Raw genomic sequence first — 18,447 nt, 5'->3', positions numbered from 1 at the left:
TACGGTCGAACATCTTGGACACAGTCCTATTATGCCTCAGTGGGTGGGAGTCATGTCCTGGAGGGATCAGCCAATCATGAAAAAAAAATGGACTACTTCAAAATGGAGATAGTATGGACAGCTCCATTGAGGCTGTCACAGATGCTATAATGGCACAGATAAAGATTTTTATTTAACTTGGCAAGTCCATTAAGAACTAAATCTTATTTACAATGAAGGCCTACGCCCTAACCCGGGCGGTGCTGGGCCAATTGTGCGCCACCCTATGGGACTCCCAATCACAGCCGGTTGTGATACAGCCTGGAATCAAACCAGGTTCTGTAGTGATGCCTGAGAGGCAGTGCCCTAGACCGCTGCGCCACTCGGGAGCCCAGTTAGTTAAAGGACTCATCTCCTATCTCTATGGTTACATCCACCTTAGGGGAAAAAAACACTGACAAAATAGCTGATGAAACCAACACAGTAAAAGTATAAACGTTTTAATCAGTTTCACTTCTCAGTAGTTGATGGTTGAAAATATGATCAACAGGACCTTTGTGTCAGCAGGTTATGCATGATCTTTTTGCCCCCAACTGATTTTAATAGACCAATAACAGATGTTCAAACCTCTCTGCCATTATGAACTTGTGTTAAGCTTACAAATCCCTGCCATTTCAACTGGGCTGTGGTTATTCTCCCCCTTCCCCTGCTAACTTGGTAATTTGTCCCATTCCCCACCAGGCGTTTAATACCGCGTCACGTGCTAGTCGAAACTAAGAAACTCAAAAATCAGACTTGCTAACTGGTTGAACATGGCACATGTGTAACTACAATCAGTTAGCAAGTCAGGCATTTCAGAGTTTCCTAGTTCCCACAAGCACATGAACGCGGCATAAGACCAAGCCCAGACAGTCTGGAAGAAATTTCTTGAAAAATTGTGGTTAGCAAAAAGCATTTTATTATTTTTTTGGAGGAAAATTGTAACCGAAAACAATTAAAGTAAGTCATTTATTGTTACCCGGAAATTATTTGATACAGTGTGAAGAAGCTATGGAGATCAAAGATCAAAACCGCTACCCTGAGCCTTTAAAGGGGGGTTTATGGGGGAATCCTCTTCACCATTATCCTTACTATCGGAGTCCAACTGTAGTTCTAGGTAGGCCATTCTGTCTCTCTCAGCCAATCCCGGCCAATCTTTCTGGGGATATCACACGGACTTCCTCCTCTTGCCAAACATGTTGTTGATGAGCTTGGCCATGGACTTGGAGCTGCTGTAGCAGCGTCGGTCGGCGCGGTACTTGAGGTGCTCCATCACTTGTCTGATGAGCTGGGTGAAGAGGTTGGCGATCTCCTGGTAGCTCTCGGCTGCCGACACCTCCTGGAAAAGGCAGCGGTTCTCCTGCGCCAGCGAGCGGCCCTCCTCCTCACAAACCTGCCGGGCGTGGCACAGGTCCTGCTTGTTGCCCACAAGACAGACTGGCACCTCCACCTCCCTGGCAGAGTAAAGCAGAGACTGAGAGTCAGTGTATTTTCATTTGGAGAATCGAGGTGTGCTTCTAGTTTGACTAGGTATCAGAGCAGGTATCAGAAGATAGGGCATTAGCATCTCATATGAGGGAAAAGTTCAAGCGTATGACAACGACTAACTGACTTCATGCCACACATGGTATCTTAATGTTTTTAGGCTAGTTTTATTAGTGGGCGGGACTAAAACAAGCAAGCCTTTTACTGTAGGTCTGGAAAACCTGCCATTACAAACCACCGAGCTCCTGAGATATGCTGCTCTATCCAAATTAAGCCCATTCCCACTGCCTTACTGAGATGTTTTTGTCTATGACAGTTTGATGTATATGGGTGACCCAGATTCATGCCCTTGCTCGGTCTGTTTGGCTTATAGAGAAGATGTACGCCTTGCCCCTCTGGGCCTGGGTTACAAAACGCACCCTGAGACTTATAACTGCCATTCACCCAGTCTGTCTCCCCATCTCATTGCACTGTCCAACAAAGAACAAAAAAAATAGGAAGAGTGTGATTTCCACTCTTTTTTAAAAGAGAAACAGATGTACTACATGAACTTACAAATGGTTTTGCCTCTCACCAAGCCTCCCAAAAATGTAATTCCCTGTCCAGAGGAGCTCTCACCCTTTGCAGTTCTCAATCCGTGTCTCTCTGATCTGCTGCAGAATGTTTTCGGCATTGATGAAGGATGTCCGGTCGCTGATGTTGTACACCACCACAAAACCATCAGCCCAGTCCACCGGTTCCTCCGCTATACACCTAGCCTCAGTTCCCTGTCAAACAACACTGCCACAGTTAGGTAGCTCAACACTGAGACGTGTTCATTAGACACAAAACAGAAGACAACGGACTGAAACAAGGTAGGGACTATCTGATCTAATAAGAAACATACATTTTCGTTTATGAACATGATTATGATGTGTTCTTCTTAAATTCTCAAAAATTATACTGACATTTTCTCTCAAGATTCATTCTGTGCATCCTACAATCTCCGCATTAATCATTTTCAGGTTAAATAAGATTAAATCAGTCCTGTATCAAAACAGAGACCGTGGTGTATATGGCAAAAGACAAGTAGTTCTTTCACATGCCGTACCCCTTGGCTACAGGTGCTGCAGAGCAGTGAACATCCAGGCTCACACTGTTTCTCTCTTTAATGACGTGGCTTTTCTTTATGAAGGTGAGAGGTCTTAAAGATCGAGCCATGGGACAATGCATCTAAAGCCACTCTAGCATTCCTCTTAGGTCTTGGCTTACAGTGAGCTTTAAAAGAAACGTACAATAGATTGGCCTTTCCCCCTCTGGGCCTCAGCCTCAGGGTGTTCCAATAAAGCAGAACTTTGTAGTAAAAACCCTCTGAGGTGTCTGGCCTGGTTGGTTACGCACAGAACAGCTTGTATGGCTCTATTTCTTCAAAGGCAGACTCATTGGCACTCACTGCCTTGGGATACACTCGTAAATCCCATCAGATTTGAAACTCTAAGGATCGTCCATGTGCCTGCGGAAAGTAAACATTAGACTGCTCCTGGGGTTTGTGCAAGGGGAAAACCAGGTCACGGGAGTGCAGTACAACGCTACCCCAATGTTGTGACAGGTGTTGTTTAGGAAGATTTGGCCTATGTTGTATTCTGTTGTACTTCAGAGCAAGGGTCAAACACCTCCAGGTTCAGCTGTCTACCATTGATGCACAATGTTTCAACAATGTTACAATAACGTTACCTAAACGCTATGACAGGTTTTTTTTGTTGTTTTTGTTCAAATACTGCTGTTTGGAGATTTTCTCTTGTACCTGAGCGCAAGGGTCAAACACCTCCAGGTTCAGCTGTCTACCATCAATGGATAGTCTTTTACGATACAGGGAATCTAGAACAGAGAAGGTATCCATTAGAAAAGTGTGAGTAAACTAGCCCTATTTACCCGTACAGGGTACATACACGTGTTTGCATGAGTTACATTGATGTGCAGTGATTGCTTTAAGAACAAGAAGCACAGGTGTAATTTCTACACCATAATTATGCAGATGGATAATAATATTTGATCAACATTTATTGGTGTTGAGATACCACTGCACATACACTACCATTCAAAAGTTTGGGTTCACTTAGAAATGTCCTTGTTTTTGAAAGAAAAGCACATTTTTGGTCCATTAAAATAACATCAAATTGATCAGAAATACAGTGTAGACATTGTTAATGTTGTAAATCTGCCATTTCCAGCTACAATGGTCATATTTAATGGAATATCTACAAAGGCGTACAGCGGCCCATTGTCAGCAACCATCACTCCTGTGTTCCAATGGCACGGTGTGTTAGCTAATCCAAGTGTATCATTTTAAAAGGCTAATTGATCATTAGAAAACCCTTTTGCAATTATGTTAGCACAGCTGAAAACTGTTGTTCTGATTAAAGAATAAATAAAACTGGCCTTCTTTAGACTAGTTGAGTATCTGGAGCATCAGCATTTGTGGGTTCGATTACAGGCTCAAAATGGCCAGAAACAAAGTCTTTCATCTGTAACTCGTCAGTCTGTTCTTGTTCTGAGAAATGAAGGCTATTCCATGCGAGAAATTGCCAATAAACTGAAGATCTCGTACAACGCTGTGTACTACCCCCCTTCACAGAACAGCACAAACTAAACCTAACCAGAATAGAAAGAGGAGTGGGAGGCCCCGGTGCACAACTGAGCAAGAGGACAAGTACAATAGAGTGTCTAGTTTGAGAAACACACGCCTCGCAAGTCCTTAACTGGCAGCTTCATTAAATAGTACCCGCAAAACACCAGTCTCAACATCAATAGTGAAGAGGCAACTCTGGGATGCTGGCCTTCTAGGCAGAGTTGCAAAGAAAAAGCCATATCTCAGACTGGCCAATAAAAATAAAAGATTAAGATGGGCAAAAGAACACAGACACCGGACAGAGGAGGATTGGAGAAAAGTGTTATGGACAGACAAAGTTTGAGGTGTTCGGATCACAAAGAAGAACATTCATGAGACGCATAAAAAATGAAAAGATGCTGGAGGAGTGCTTGACACCATCTGTCAAGCATGGTGGAGGCAATGTGTTGGTCTGAGGGTGTTTTTGTGGTGGTAAAGTGGGAGATTTGTACAGGGTAAAATGCATCTTGAAGAAGGGAGACCATCACTCCATTTTGCAATGCCGTGACATACCCTGTGGACGGCGCTTAATTGGAGCCAATTTCCTCCTACATCAAGACAATGACCCAAAGTGCAGCTCCAAACTACACAATAATTATTTAGGGAAGAAGCAGTCAACTGGTATTCTGTCTATAATGGAGTGGCCAGCACAGTCACCGGATCTCAACCGTATTGAGCTGTTGTGGGAGCAGCTTGACCGTATGGTATGTAAGAAGTGCCCATCAACCCAATCCAACTTGTGGGAGGTGCTTCAGGAAGCATGGGTTCAAATGCCTTCAGATTACCTCAACAAATTGACAACTAGAATGCCAAAGGTCTGCAAGGCTGTAATTGCCTTCCGGCGCCGACAGAGATGGCCGCCTCGCTTCGCATTCCTAGGAAACTATGCAGTTTTTTTTTTTTTTTTTGTTATTTCTTACATTAGTACCCCAGGTCATCTTAGGTTTCATTACATACAGTCGAGAAGAACTACTGAATATAAGAGCAGCGTCAACTCACCATCACTACGACCAAGAATATGACTTTCGCGAAGCGGATCCTGTGTTCTGCCTTTCACCCAGGACAACGGAATGGATCCCAGCCGTCGACCCAAAAAAACGACTTCGTAAAAGAGGGAAACGTAGCGGTCGTCTGAACAGACTCCGGAGACGGGCTCATCGTGCACCACTCCCCAGTATACTTCTCGCCAATGTCCAGTCTCTTGACAACAAGGTTGATGAAATCCGAGCAAGGGTAGCATTCCAGAGGGACATCAGAGACTGTAACGTTCTTTGCTTCACGGAAACATGGCTCACTGGAGAGACGTTATCGGAGTCGGTGCAGCCAGCTGGTTTCTCCACGCATCGCGCCGACAGAAACAAACATCTTTCTGGTAAGAAGAGGGGCGGGGGCGTATGCCTTATGGCTAAGGAGACATGGTGTGGTCACAAAAGCATACAGGAACTCAAGTCCTTCTGTTCACCTGATTTAGAATTCCTCACAATCAAATGTCGACCGCATTATCTACCAAGGGAATTATTGGTAGATATAAAAACTTTATTTGACTCTTTGGAAACTGGAATCCATACATCCTGAGGCTGCATTCATTGTAGCTGGGGATTTTAACAAGGCTGATATGAAAACAAGACTCCCTAAATTGTATCAGCATATCGATTGCGCAACCAGGGCTGGCAAAACCTTGGATCACTGCTATTCTAACTTCCGCGACGCATATAAGGGCCTGCCCCGCCCTCCTTTCAGAAAAGCTGACCACGACTCCATTTTGTTGATCCCTGCCTACAGACAGAAACTAAAACAAGAAGCTCCCACGCTGAGGTCTGTTCAACGCTGGTCCGACCAATCTGATTCCACACTCCAAGACTGCTTCCATCACGTGGACTGGGATATGTTTCGTATTGCGTCAGACAACAACATTGACGAATACGCTGATTCGGTGTGCGAGTTCATTAGAACGTGCGTTGAAGATGTCATTCCCATAGCAATGATTAAAACATTCCCAAACCAGAAACCGTGGATTGATGGCAGCATTCGCATGAAACTGAAAGCACGAACCACTGCTTTTAATCAGGGCAAGGTGACCGGAAATATGACCGAATACAAACAGTGTAGCTATTCCCTCCGCAAGGCAATCAAACAAGCTAAGCGTCAGTATAGAGACAAAGTAGAATCTCAATTCAACGGCTCAGACACAAGAGGTATGTGGCAGGGACTACAGTCAATCACGGATTACAAAATGAAAACCAGCCCCGTCACGGACCAGGATGTCTTGCTCCCAGGCAGACTAAATAACTTTTTTGCCCGCTTTGAGAACAATACAGTGCCACTGACACGGCCTGCACCCAAAACATGCGGCCTCTCCTTCACCGCAGCCGAGGTGAGTAAAACATTTAAACGTGTTAACCCTCGCAAGGCTGCAGGCCCAGACGGCATCCCCAGCCGCGCCCTCAGAGCATGCGCAGACCAGCTGGCTGGTGTGTTTACGGACATATTCAATCAATCCCTATCCCAGTCTGCTGTTCCCACATGCTTCAAGAGGGCCACCATTGTTCCTGTTCCCAAGAAAGCTAAGGTAACTGAGCTAAACGACTACCGCCCCGTAGCACTCACTTCCGTCATCATGAAGTGCTTTGAGAGACTAGTCAAGGACCATATCACATCCACCCTACCTGACACCCTAGACCCACTCCAATTTGCTTACCGCCCAAATAGGTCCACAGACGATGCAATCTCAACCACACTGCACACTGCCCTAACCCATCTGGACAAGAGGAATACAGACAGCATCGTGAAAAAGGCGCAGCAGCGCCTCTTCAACCTCAGGAGGCTGAAGAAATTTGGCTTGTCACCAAAAGCACTCACAAACTTCTACAGATGCACAATCGAGAGCATCCTGTCGGGCTGTATCACCGCCTGGTACGGCAACTGCTCCGCCCACAACCGTAAGGCTCTCCAGAGGGTAGTGAGGTCTGCACAACGCATCACCGGGGGCAAACTACCTGCCCTCCACGACACCTACACCACCCGATGTTACAGGAAGGCCATAAAGATCATCAAGGACAACAACCACCCGAGCCACTGCCTGTTCACCCCGCTATCATCCAGAAGGCGAGGTCAGTACAGGTGCATCAAAGCAGGGACCGAGAGACTGAAAAACAGCTTCTATCTCAAGGCCATCAGACTGTTAAACAGCCACCACTAACATTGAGTGGCTGCTGCCAACACACTGACTCAACTCCAGCCACTTTAATAATGGGAATTGATGGGAAATAATGTAAAATATATCACTAGCTACTTTAAATAATGCTGCCTAATATAATGTTTACATACCCTACATAATTCATCTCATATGTATACGTATATACTGTACTCTATCATCTACTGCATCCTTATGTAATACATGTATCACTAGCCACTTTAACTATGCCACTTTGTTTACATACTCATCTCATATGTATATACTGTACTCGATACCATCTACTGCATCTTGCCTATGCCGCTCTGTACCATCACTCATTCATATATCTTTATGTACATATTCTTTATCCCCTAACACTTGTGTGTATAAGACAGTAGTTTTGGAATTGTTAGTTAGATTACTTGTTGGTTATTACTGCATTGTCGGAAATAGAAGCACAAACATTTCGCTACACTCGCATTAACATCTGCTAACCATGTGTATGTGACAAATAAGATTTGATTTGATTTTATTTGATTTACTGCAAATGGAGGATTCTTTGACGAAGCAAAGTTTGAAGGACACAATTATTATTTCAATTAAAAATTATTATTTATAACCTTGTCAACATCTTGACTATATTTCTTATTCATTTTGCAACTAATTTCATGTATATTTTAATGGAAAACAAGGACATTTCTAAGTGACCCCAAACTGTTGAACGGTAGTGTATCTGTGATACTTTGCTCCACTGATGCAGTATGTGAACAACACTATGGCCATGATATCATGGAGCTGTGGGCCTGTGGGCCTGTGGGCCTGTGGGCCTGTGGGCCTGTGGGGCCATGTGTTTGCAGTATGCGAACAACACTATGGCCATGATATCATGGAGCTGTGGGCCTGTGGGCCTGTGGGCCTGTGGGGCCATGTGTTTGCAGTATGCGAACAACACTATGGCCATGATATCATGGAGCTGTGGGCCTGTGGGCCTGTGGGCCTGTGGGGCCATGTGTTTGCAGTATGTGAACAACACTATGGCCATGATATCATGGAGCTGTGGGCCTGTGGGCCTGTGGGGCCATGTGTTTGCAGTATGTGAACAACACTATGGCCATGATATCATGGAGCTGTGGGCCTGTGGGCCTGTGGGCCTGTGGGCCTGTGGGGCCGTGTGTTTGCAGTATGTGAACAACACTATGGCCATGATATCATGGAGCTGTGGGCCTGTGGGCCTGTGGGCCTGTGGGCCTGTGGGCCTGTGGGCCTGTTGGGCCATGTGTTTGCAGTATGCGAACAACACTATGGCCATGATATCATGGAGCTGTGGGCCTGTGGGGCCGTGTGTTTGCAGTATGCGAACAACACTATGGCCATGATATCATGGAGCTGTGGGCCTGTGGGCCTGTGGGTCTGTGGGGCCGTGTGTTTGCAGTATGTGAACAACACTATGGCCATGATATCATGGAGCTGTGGGCCTGTGGGCCTGTGGGCCTGTGGGCCTGTGGGGCCGTGTGTTTGCAGTATGCGAACAACACTATGGCCATGATATCATGGAGCTGTGGGCCTGTGGGCCTGTGGGCCTGTGGGGCCGTGTGTTTGCAGTATGCGAACAACACTATGGCCATGATATCATGGAGCTGTGGGCCTGTGGGCCTGTGGGCCTGTGGGGCCGTGTGTTTGCAGTATGCGAACAACACTATGGCCATGATATCATGGAGCTGTGGGCCTGTGGGCCTGTGGGCCTGTGGGGCCGTGTGTTTGCAGTATGCGAACAACACTATGGCCATGATATCATGGAGCTGTGGGCCTGTGGGCCTGTGGGCCTGTGGGGCCATGTGTTTGCAGTATGTGAACAACACTATGGCCATGATATCGTGGGGCTGTGGGCCTGTGGGCCTGTGGGGCCGTGTGTTTGCAGTATGTGAACAACACTATGGCCATGATATCGTGGGGCTGTGGGCCTGTGGGCCTGCGAGGCCGTGTGTTTGCAGGATGTGAACAACACTATGGCCATGATATCATGGAGCTGTGGGCCTGTGGGCCTGTGGGGCCGTGTGTTTGCAGTATGTGAACAACACTATGGCCATGATATCATGGAGCTGTGGGCCTGTGGGCCTGTGGGCCTGTGTGGCCGTGTGTTTGCAGTATGCGAACAACACTATGGCCATGATATCATGGAGCTGTGGGCCTGTGGGCCTGTGGGCCTGTGGGGCCATGTGTTTGCAGTATGTGAACAACACTATGGCCATGATATCGTGGGGCTGTGGGCCTGTGGGCCTGTGGGGCCGTGTGTTTGCAGTATGTGAACAACACTATGGCCATGATATCGTGGGGCTGTGGGCCTGTGGGCCTGCGAGGCCGTGTGTTTGCAGGATGTGAACAACACTACGGCCATGATATCGTGGGGCTGTGGGCCTGTGGGGCCGTGTGTTTGCAGTATGTGAACAACACTATGGCCATGGTATCATGGGACTGGGGGCCTGTGTGGAGCACCTACTAGTGTTGGAGGCGTACTCCCCGATGAAGCGCTTGGTCAGAAACCTCACCAGGACAGCTGGAGGAAATCGACCAATTAAAAAGAAAACAAGGTTACAGTTTGTCCAGTGGAGGCAAAGAAAATGCATTTTCATATGATCCCTCAGGCTGAGGTTGTGTCCCAAATGGCTCCCTATTTACAGTATGTTCACTACTATTGACCTGATCCCTATGGGCCCTACCTGATCCCTATGGGCCCTACCTGATCCCTATGGGCCCTGGTCAATAGTAGTGCACTGTATAAGGTGGGTGTCATTTGGGATGCAGGCTTGGTGAGGGTGCGGGCTTGATGAGGGTTCCAAAAGCCTGAGGAATCAGGGGTTTCATCTAACCCCACACATGAAAGGTTTGGCCTCGATGGGTTTACCTCGAGGGATGTGTGCATATTTGGCAAGCAAAATTGTTTATTTCTGCTCGTTCTCCCTTTGCAGATTCTGAACACACTACCCTCTCTGTGAGAGATGAGGTCACAGGCGTCAGACTCAATTGAAGCCCCAGGTTGAGTTTTACTGAGTTCTGGTTGAAGCGCTCCAGTCCACTTGCACCCACACATGCTCATACACACACATACAGTAATGCACACGCATACACACACACACACACACACACACACACACACACACACACACACACACACACACACACACACACACACACACACACACACACACACACACACACACACACACACACACACACACACACACACACACACACACACACACATGCACACACGCAAGCACACACACATACATACTGGCAGATACACAGAAACAGACCGATACATACCTACAATGTAAAATATTTATTGTTAAATATACAGTAACTTAATGGCAGCACTCTCCCTCACACACTCACTGTCTCTCTCACTCGCTCTCTCTCACACTCACTGTCACACTCGCACACAGATCCCTGCAGTCTCTGGGCTTCTAGCCTCACAACACAGTCGGTGCATCTCCACAGAAACCACTCTGCAGTGCAGTGTGCCAGGGGCAATGGTACACCCTGCTGTTTTATTAAACACATATACCATGGTCGTATTCACTAGGCACCAAACGGAAAATGGTCTGCAAAAGGGAGGGGTTAACCTGCACTTGTCCAATAAGAAACACTTGTTTTCATTGAAAAACATTTTCCATTGCAAAATGTTTTGCTACGGTGTGCACTAATGGGCTCTGGGCTCCCGAAGGCTGCAGTGACTCACTGAATACTGATATTTACCAGACAGGGCGCCATGCAGCCACAAGACTCTTAATGAGTCCCCCTTGCCCCCCTCAAGTCCAGACAATGAAAAACGACTGCACAGTCACTGTCCCTACCAAGTTAATTTCAATTGATTTATTGTGGAAAATATATGGGGTTTCTTTCACTCACGAGTCCCTCAGAGAAGCTGATGCAAATAATAAAGATTGTGATTATTTTCATTAGTATTCACTGAAATATTTTACTTCCCTATTACATTCATATCTGGAGATATATTTATTACATTCATATCTGTGGATATATTTATTAAATTCATATCTGGGGATATATTTATTACATTCATGTCTGGAGATTTATTTATTACATTCATGTCTGGAGATATATTTATTACATTCATATCTGTGTGAATATATTTATTAAATTCATATCTGGGGATATATTTATTAAATTCCTATCTGGAGATTATTACATTCATAACTGGGGATATATTTATTACATTCATATCTGTGTGAATATATTTATTAAATTCATATCTGGAGATTTATTTATTAAATTCATATCTGTCGATATATTTATTACATTCATATCTGGGGATATATTTATTACCTTCATATCTGGAGATATTACATGATGCTTTTCCATTCATGTGTACAGCCATATATTTGATCAAGGGTCATTCTGCATATCCAGTACTATATGTGACTAAATACTCATATTGAAGAGTTACACTGATTGACCCCTCATAACGGATGTTTTCTCAGACCACACTCCCCTCCATATCTGAATGGGACTCCCATATATTATCACATTGTGGGACAAATTATGACAAACGGTGAGATTAAACAATTATTTACATGCACCCACATACACTCTCAGAAATAAAGGATACAATTTGTTCTTAAAGAGCTACAAACACTTGTCACTGGGGTGGTACCCTGTAAGGTCATCTTTTGTGCCTTCCGTTATAGGAACATGATTGTACCCTTGTTCATGCCTCAGACAGTACCTTTCTTACATGTAGTCCACAGGTATGCATTTAGAAAATGTACATTTAGCCTTTTTAGGGTAGAACCACAATAAAAAGCAATTTTTTCTCTGTAAGTGACAAAAAAGTTTACCTCTACCATAGACTACTTAAACTGGCACAACACTTTCACTCACGGGTGGCCAAAAACAACTAACGGAAAGCCATGCCCCCATTAAGCCATGCCTCCAAAATAATTTCCCAGTGTGCCTTGCCTTTTCGAGCGTCTGCTAAATGACTTAAATGTAAATGTAAATGTAAATTGTAGAGTTACCACCCATTACTGTATTTGATAATGACAGAGACATTTTTAGCACTGTGGCCTTCACCGAGCGAGGACCTAGGTGAATTTTGTCATTCAAATTTAAGTAATTATAACAATAAAATACATCTCACTGTCACGCCTTGGTCATTGTATCTTGTGTTTTTGTTATATGTTTGGGTAGGCCAGGGTGTGACATGGGTTTATATGTTGTATTTCGTATTGGGGTTTGTATTAATTAGGAGTGTGTATTAGTAGGGGTGTGTCTAGTTAGGCTTGGCTGCCTGAGGCGATTCCTAATTGGAGTCAGCTGATTCTCGTTGTCTCGGATTGGGAACCGTATTTAGGCAGCCTGAGTGCGCTTTGTATTTTGTGGGCGATTGTACCTGTCTTTGTGTTAGTCACCAGATAGGCTGTATTAGTTTCACTCGTTTGTTGTTTTGTATTCTCAGTTATTTCATGTACAGCATTTTCTTCATTAAATGTCATGAGTAACCTACACGCTGCATTTCGGTCTAAATCTCTTCAAACAACAGACGAAGTTCATTACAGAATCACCCACCACGATTCACAGACCGAGCAGCGTGTGAACTGGCAGGAGCTAAAGGAGGACGATATGGACGGCAGAAGCAGGGATTATAAGATGTGGGAAGAAATCGACAGGTGGGCAGCCGACCCAGAGCGAGTGCAAGAGCCCACCTGGGATTCCCTACAGCAATGCGAAGAGGGCTATACACGGATGGAATCGAGAAGGAAAGCATTGCTATACAGAGCGAAAACTGAAGGTAACAGGGGAAAGCGCAGAGAGAGAGTGGCTGAGTCAGGAAACAGACCTGAGCCTACTCTCCCTGTTAATCGTGAAGAGCAGTTGCAATGGGAGAGAATGCATCATTTGGAGATTTGGACATGGGAGGAGGAATTAGACGGTCAAGGACCCTGGGAGCAGCCGGGAGAATATTGCTGTCCCAAGGAGGAAATAGAGGCAGCTAAAGCGGAGAGGCGTATGTATGAGGAGGCAGCACGGGGACGCAGTTGGAAACCGGAAAGTCACCCCCCAAAAAATATTGGGGGGAGCTAAAAGGGAGAATAGTTATGCCAGGTAGGAAACCTGCGCATACTCCCTGTGCTCACCGTTGGGCTAGAGAGACCGGGCAGGCACCGTGTTATGCTATGGAGCGCACGGTGTTTCCAGTGCGGGTGCAGAGCCAGCTGCGACACATACCAGCCCTTCCTATTGGCCGGGCTAGAGTGGGCATCGAGCCAGGTAAGCTTGGGCAGGCTCGGTGCTCTAGAGCTCCAGTGCGCCTGCATGGTCCGGTCTATCCAGAGCCACCTCTACACACCAGTCCTCCGGTAGCAGCTCCCCGCACCAGGCTTCCTGTGCGTGTCCTCGCGCCAGTACCACCAGTTCCAGCACCACGCACTCGGCCTACAGTGCGCCTAGCCTGTTTAGCGCAGCCAGAGCTTTTCTCCTCTCCTGCGCTGCCGGAGTCTCCTGTCTGTCCAGCGCCACCAGTGCTCCCAGTCGGCCCATGCGCGTCCAGTGCGCATCACCTGTTCAGCACAGCCAGTGCTTTTCTCCCCTCCTGTGCTATCGGAGTCTCCAGCTTGTTTAGCGCAGCCAGAGCCTTTCTCCTCTCCGCCGCTGCCGGAGTCTCCTGTCTGTCCAGCGCCACCAGTGCTACCAGTCGGCCCAGCGCGTCCAGTGCGCCTCGCCTGTTCAGAGCAGCCAGAGCTTTTCTCCTCTCCTGCACTGTTGGAGTCTCCCGCCTGTTCAGCTCAGCCAGAGCCTTTCTCCTCTCCTGTGCTGTCGGAGTCTCCTGTCGGCCCAGCGTCACCAGTCTGCCAGGATCCAGCAGAACTGCCAGTCTGCCAGGATCCGCCAGAAGTGCCAGTCTACCAAGATCTTCTAGATCGGCCAGACAACCTTAATCATCCAGGTCCACCAGCCAGCCAGGATTTACCGGAGCCTACTACCTGCCTGAGCTTCCTCTCAGTACTGGGCTCCCTCTCTGTACCGGGCTCCCTCTCAGTACCGGGCTCCCTCTCAGTACCGGGCTCCCTCTCAGTACCGGGCTCCCTCTCAGTACCGGGCTTCCCCTCAGTACCGGGCTTCCCCTCAGTACCGGGCTGCCCCTCTGTCCCGGGCTGCCCCTCTGTCCCGAGTTGCCCCTCTGTCCCGAGTTGCCCCTCTGTCCCGAGTTGCCCCTCTGTCCCGAGTTGCCCCTCTGTCCCGAGTTGCCCCTCTGTCCCGAGGTGCCCCTCTGTCCCGAGCTGCCTCTCTGTCCCGAGCTGCCCCTCTGTCCCGAGCTGCCCCTCTGTCCCGAGCTGCCCCTCAGTTATGTGGGGATCAGGGTGAGGACTATTAGGCCATGGTCGGCGGAGAAGGTGGATTATCCTAGGACGCGAAGGGGAGGAACTAGGACATTTATGGCGTGGGGTCCACGTCCCGAGCCAGAACCGCCACCATGGACAGACGCCCACCCGGACCCTCCCTATGCTCTTGAGGTGCGTCCCGGAGTCCGTACCTTAGGGGGGGGGGTTCTGTCACGCCTTGGTCATTGTATCTTGTGTTTTTGTTATATGTTTGGGTAGGCCAGGGTGTGACATGGGTTTATATGTTGTATTTCGTATTGGGGTTTGTATTAATTAGGAGTGTGTATTAGTAGGGGTGTGTCTAGTTAGGCTTGGCTGCCTGAGGCGATTCCTAATTGGAGTCAGCTGATTCTCGTTGTCTCGGATTGGGAACCGTATTTAGGCAGCCTGAGTGCGCTTTGTATTTTGTGGGCGATTGTACCTGTCTTTGTGTTCGTCACCAGATAGGCTGTATTAGTTTCACTCGTTTGTTGTTTTGTATTCTCAGTTATTTCATGTACAGCATTTTCTTCATTAAATGTCATGAGTAACCTACACGCTGCATTTCGGTCTAAATCTCTTCAAACAACAGACGAAGTCCATTACACTCACAAAGCATTACTTTGAGGGTCTGTGCTTACCCTAATACAGTAGGCTGAAACTCATGGTTTACGTGCCATATCAGATTGCAGTAATTTTTCACATTACCTGCTTATTCATCCCAGTTCCAACCATGGAAAAGTTTCCAGAATTTTGCAAACCTACCTGCAATTCACATGATGCTAGCTTGCAAAGGGATGAGTAATTCCTTTTGGAATCCAGCCAGAGTTGGACTATCCAACAGGTGGAATTATTATTTACCAGCAACCTTCATTCACTGACTTCCAGGTTCAGAGACAATGTGACGAGACTAACTAAGCCATTTAAACTGGAGCAACCATTTCAGTAATGGGTGCATAAAAAAAAACTGTATTGATTAGTTTAGAAAAATGACTGTTATTTAGGTTTATGTAGCATAACATGAATGAATCAATGCAAAATCACAGATTTTTAAACGTAAATATGATAATGATTATGGTACAAATTTGCCTTTTAGGATACCACCATAGTAACCACGTTTCCATCCACAGGTTTTATGCGTGTAAAGTCGTATTGTATCAAATAAATAAGAGCTGTGATGGAAACAGGAAGTTTCGGTGTATTTTCAGAAATGTCGACCGATAATTTGTTCATTCGACATGGTGGGATCTTTTGTGTCAGTAAAATAAATTCTGAGGGAAATGGCGGTGAAAAGGGCTTCATGTGCAAATATTGATATAATCAAAAATATATATATATTTGTCACATGCAGCGAATACAACAGGTGTAGTAGACCTTACCGTGAAATGCTTACTTAAAGCCCTTAACCAACAATTATTGGTCGACACAGTGTGTTGTGAAATCTGTGAATGTATTGTAATGTTTTAAAATGATATAAACTGCCTTAATTTTGCTGGACCCCAGAAAGCAGCAGCTAAGGGGGATCCATAATAAATAGAAATACAAATGCAGTTCAAGAAATAGTTATAACCATCATATCGAAGTCAATTTGGAGCCACGTGATGAAATGCTGTGTAGTCCTCCAAATTCTGTATGATGAAACCATTATTTACATGCTCCCACATACATACAGGTGTGTACTTGTATGACTTTGATCTTGAACTTGTTTCTCTTTAGAAGATCGATTAGATTACATCCCCCCCCCCTGCATATTAACTACCATATATTCCCCTCCCTCCAGGCACAGGGACTTTATCTGACCTAGAGATTTCTTTGCTGCCCGGTGGAACTCTCACCTGATTTCCCAGCGCCCTCGCTGCCCAGCAGGGCCAGTTTGATGTCGTTCATGTCGCTCTTGATTTCTCTCCTCTGATCTCACTCTGGTCCAGTCCTGTGCTGTCCTGTGCTGTGCTGTTAGATGGTTAGCTTTAGCACACTAACATGCCTTTTGGTCTTGAGAGCAACAGAGTGTGGACTGCCCCTTCAAAGAGTGGTTTCACAAATGCTTCCCTCTCACGAGACGCACATCCCTCTTTTTCTCTCACTCTCCACTATCTCTTTCCCACTCTTAATTCCGATCTCTCTCCTTTTGTCTGCCTTTTTATATCCTCTGTCTGTTTCTTTCTCTCCTCTCCGTCTTTTCTCCCACTAAGGTGGAGGTTACTTCAAGGTCACTGAAGTAAATATTTTCTATCCGCTCTTTATGCTTTCATCTCCGTCTGTACAGTTTTCTATGCCTCTTTTCACCATGTGATGTTTGCCTTTTCCCATTGGGTGAAGGTTCTCTACACGGTTTCAGTGTTTTGAAGTTCAGCTCCCTCCCCCTTATTCACCTATAGCATTACTGTTCATATACTGTAATGTATTTAGTTGTACTTCATGGTGCATACAAATAAATACATTCATTTACAATCCACAGTGCACACATTGAAGAAGTTCCGGTGGTGAGTTGCTCGTGGCCATGCTAGTGGGAAAGTCTTGGATTAATACTGTATGACATCAAAACTCTGTATCAAAACATCGATCATACTCTGACTTCGAACTGAGCTGTTTTGGATGAGATGTCAAACAATCTGTCTCCCCTCAGCTTCCCACCACATAGAATGTGGCACGTGTAGCCATTCCATCATCCTTAAACCTCAATTCCATAGACTGTAGACGAACACCAGCCAAGAAATGCAATATTATAGACATTTCAGACATTTTTTCCCCTGACCTTCTGCTTGTGCAGGGCCTTCGTGCCCCATTCCAATGCGATTTAATTTGATCTAATTGTATCTTTTGACTATAAAGCCACTGACCCTGTGGCTGTGTTCACCTAGGATAAAACTGTTTGGGAAAACTGAAACAGCACCGTTTAACTGGTTTAAAGTTAGGTTAAATGCGAGCAATTCTAGAATGTAAAATAATAACATAGCCACGACATGTTGATCCTCAGCAGCCATATTGTGTGGTACTCCATTCAGACACAAAGGGCTTTTGAAATGTTTACTAAAATATGGATTTGCTCTTCAAATTCAATCTCACTTCAAATTGTATCCAGAGGGGCTGACCTCACACGAGGAGACATAAGTGCTACCACATTGCAATGAGTTAGGGATGAAAAGAGGACGGAACTAGTTTCCTTTAACATCTGCTTCATTATCTGTAAAGGTGCAATCTGGAATTCAAACGACAACAAAGGAGTCACTGCATTAATTTATTTTGGGCAAAAAGCTGAGGGATGGAGGTAGATAAATGCAACCACACAATAATTCATAGATTGATTTATGGGATGCAAAGGCTGATCATCCATGAGATCAAAATGATTGTTTTATTGCTATACAACATCTGTTTACAATGGAGTAAAATAGGCTTATAGTTTGGTTTCTGTTGGGGTAAGACAGGGTAACCATGAGGCATATACAGTTGAAGTCGGAAGTTTACATACACCTTAGCCAAATACATTTAAACTCAGCTATTCACAAATCCTGACATTTAGTAAAAATTAAGATCACCACTTTATTTTAAGAATGTGAAATCTCAGAAAAATATAGAGAATTATTTATTACAGCTTGTATTTCTTTCATCACAATCCCTGTGGGTCAGAAGTTTACATACACTCAATTAGTATTTGGTAGCATTGCCTTTCAATTGTTTAACTTGGGTCAAAAGTTTTGGGTGGCCTTCCACAAGCTTCTCACAATAAGATTGGTGAATTTTGG

General features: G+C 45.7%; 1 protein-coding gene across 2 annotated transcripts; it reads right to left on the bottom strand.

Moving 5' to 3' along the window:
• Nucleotides 1-526: 526 nt before the first annotated feature.
• LOC124037013 (ras-related and estrogen-regulated growth inhibitor-like protein) lies at nucleotides 527-16,949 on the bottom strand. Of its 2 annotated transcripts, XM_046351632.1 has the most exons (5): nucleotides 16,540-16,949; nucleotides 9,823-9,879; nucleotides 3,287-3,360; nucleotides 2,122-2,270; nucleotides 527-1,472 (listed from the first exon to the last, which is right to left on the bottom strand). In XM_046351632.1, the coding sequence occupies exons 1-5, from the start codon at nucleotides 16,589-16,591 to the stop codon at nucleotides 1,187-1,189; spliced, it is 618 nt and encodes a 205-aa protein (XP_046207588.1). In that variant the 5' UTR covers nucleotides 16,592-16,949; the 3' UTR covers nucleotides 527-1,186. The 2 variants fall into 2 exon arrangements, with proteins under 2 accessions (XP_046207588.1, XP_046207589.1); XM_046351633.1 differs by lacking the exon at nucleotides 9,823-9,879.
• Nucleotides 16,950-18,447: the final 1,498 nt, after the last annotated feature.

This window comes from Oncorhynchus gorbuscha, linkage group LG06 (assembly GCF_021184085.1).
Source record: "Oncorhynchus gorbuscha isolate QuinsamMale2020 ecotype Even-year linkage group LG06, OgorEven_v1.0, whole genome shotgun sequence".
NCBI classification, from domain to species: Eukaryota; Metazoa; Chordata; class Actinopteri; order Salmoniformes; family Salmonidae; genus Oncorhynchus; species Oncorhynchus gorbuscha.
The sequence above is the reverse complement of the archived record's forward strand: the minus strand, read 5'-3'. Positions and strand labels throughout refer to the sequence as shown.

What these genes read in the sequence shown, in the direction of transcription:
- LOC124037013 (XM_046351632.1), bottom strand. Translation starts at nt 16,591, where the DNA reads ATGAACGACATCAAACTGGCCCTGCTGGGCAGCGAGGGCGCTGGGAAA. An exon ending in GGAGTACGCCTCCAACACTA is followed by an intron (nt 3,361 to 9,822) that starts GTAGGTGCTCCA and finishes TCTCTGTTCTAG; the next exon opens with ATTCCCTGTATCGTAAAAGA. An exon ending in CGGATTGAGAACTGCAAAGG is followed by an intron (nt 1,473 to 2,121) that starts GTGAGAGCTCCT and finishes TTACTCTGCCAG; the next exon opens with GGAGGTGGAGGTGCCAGTCT.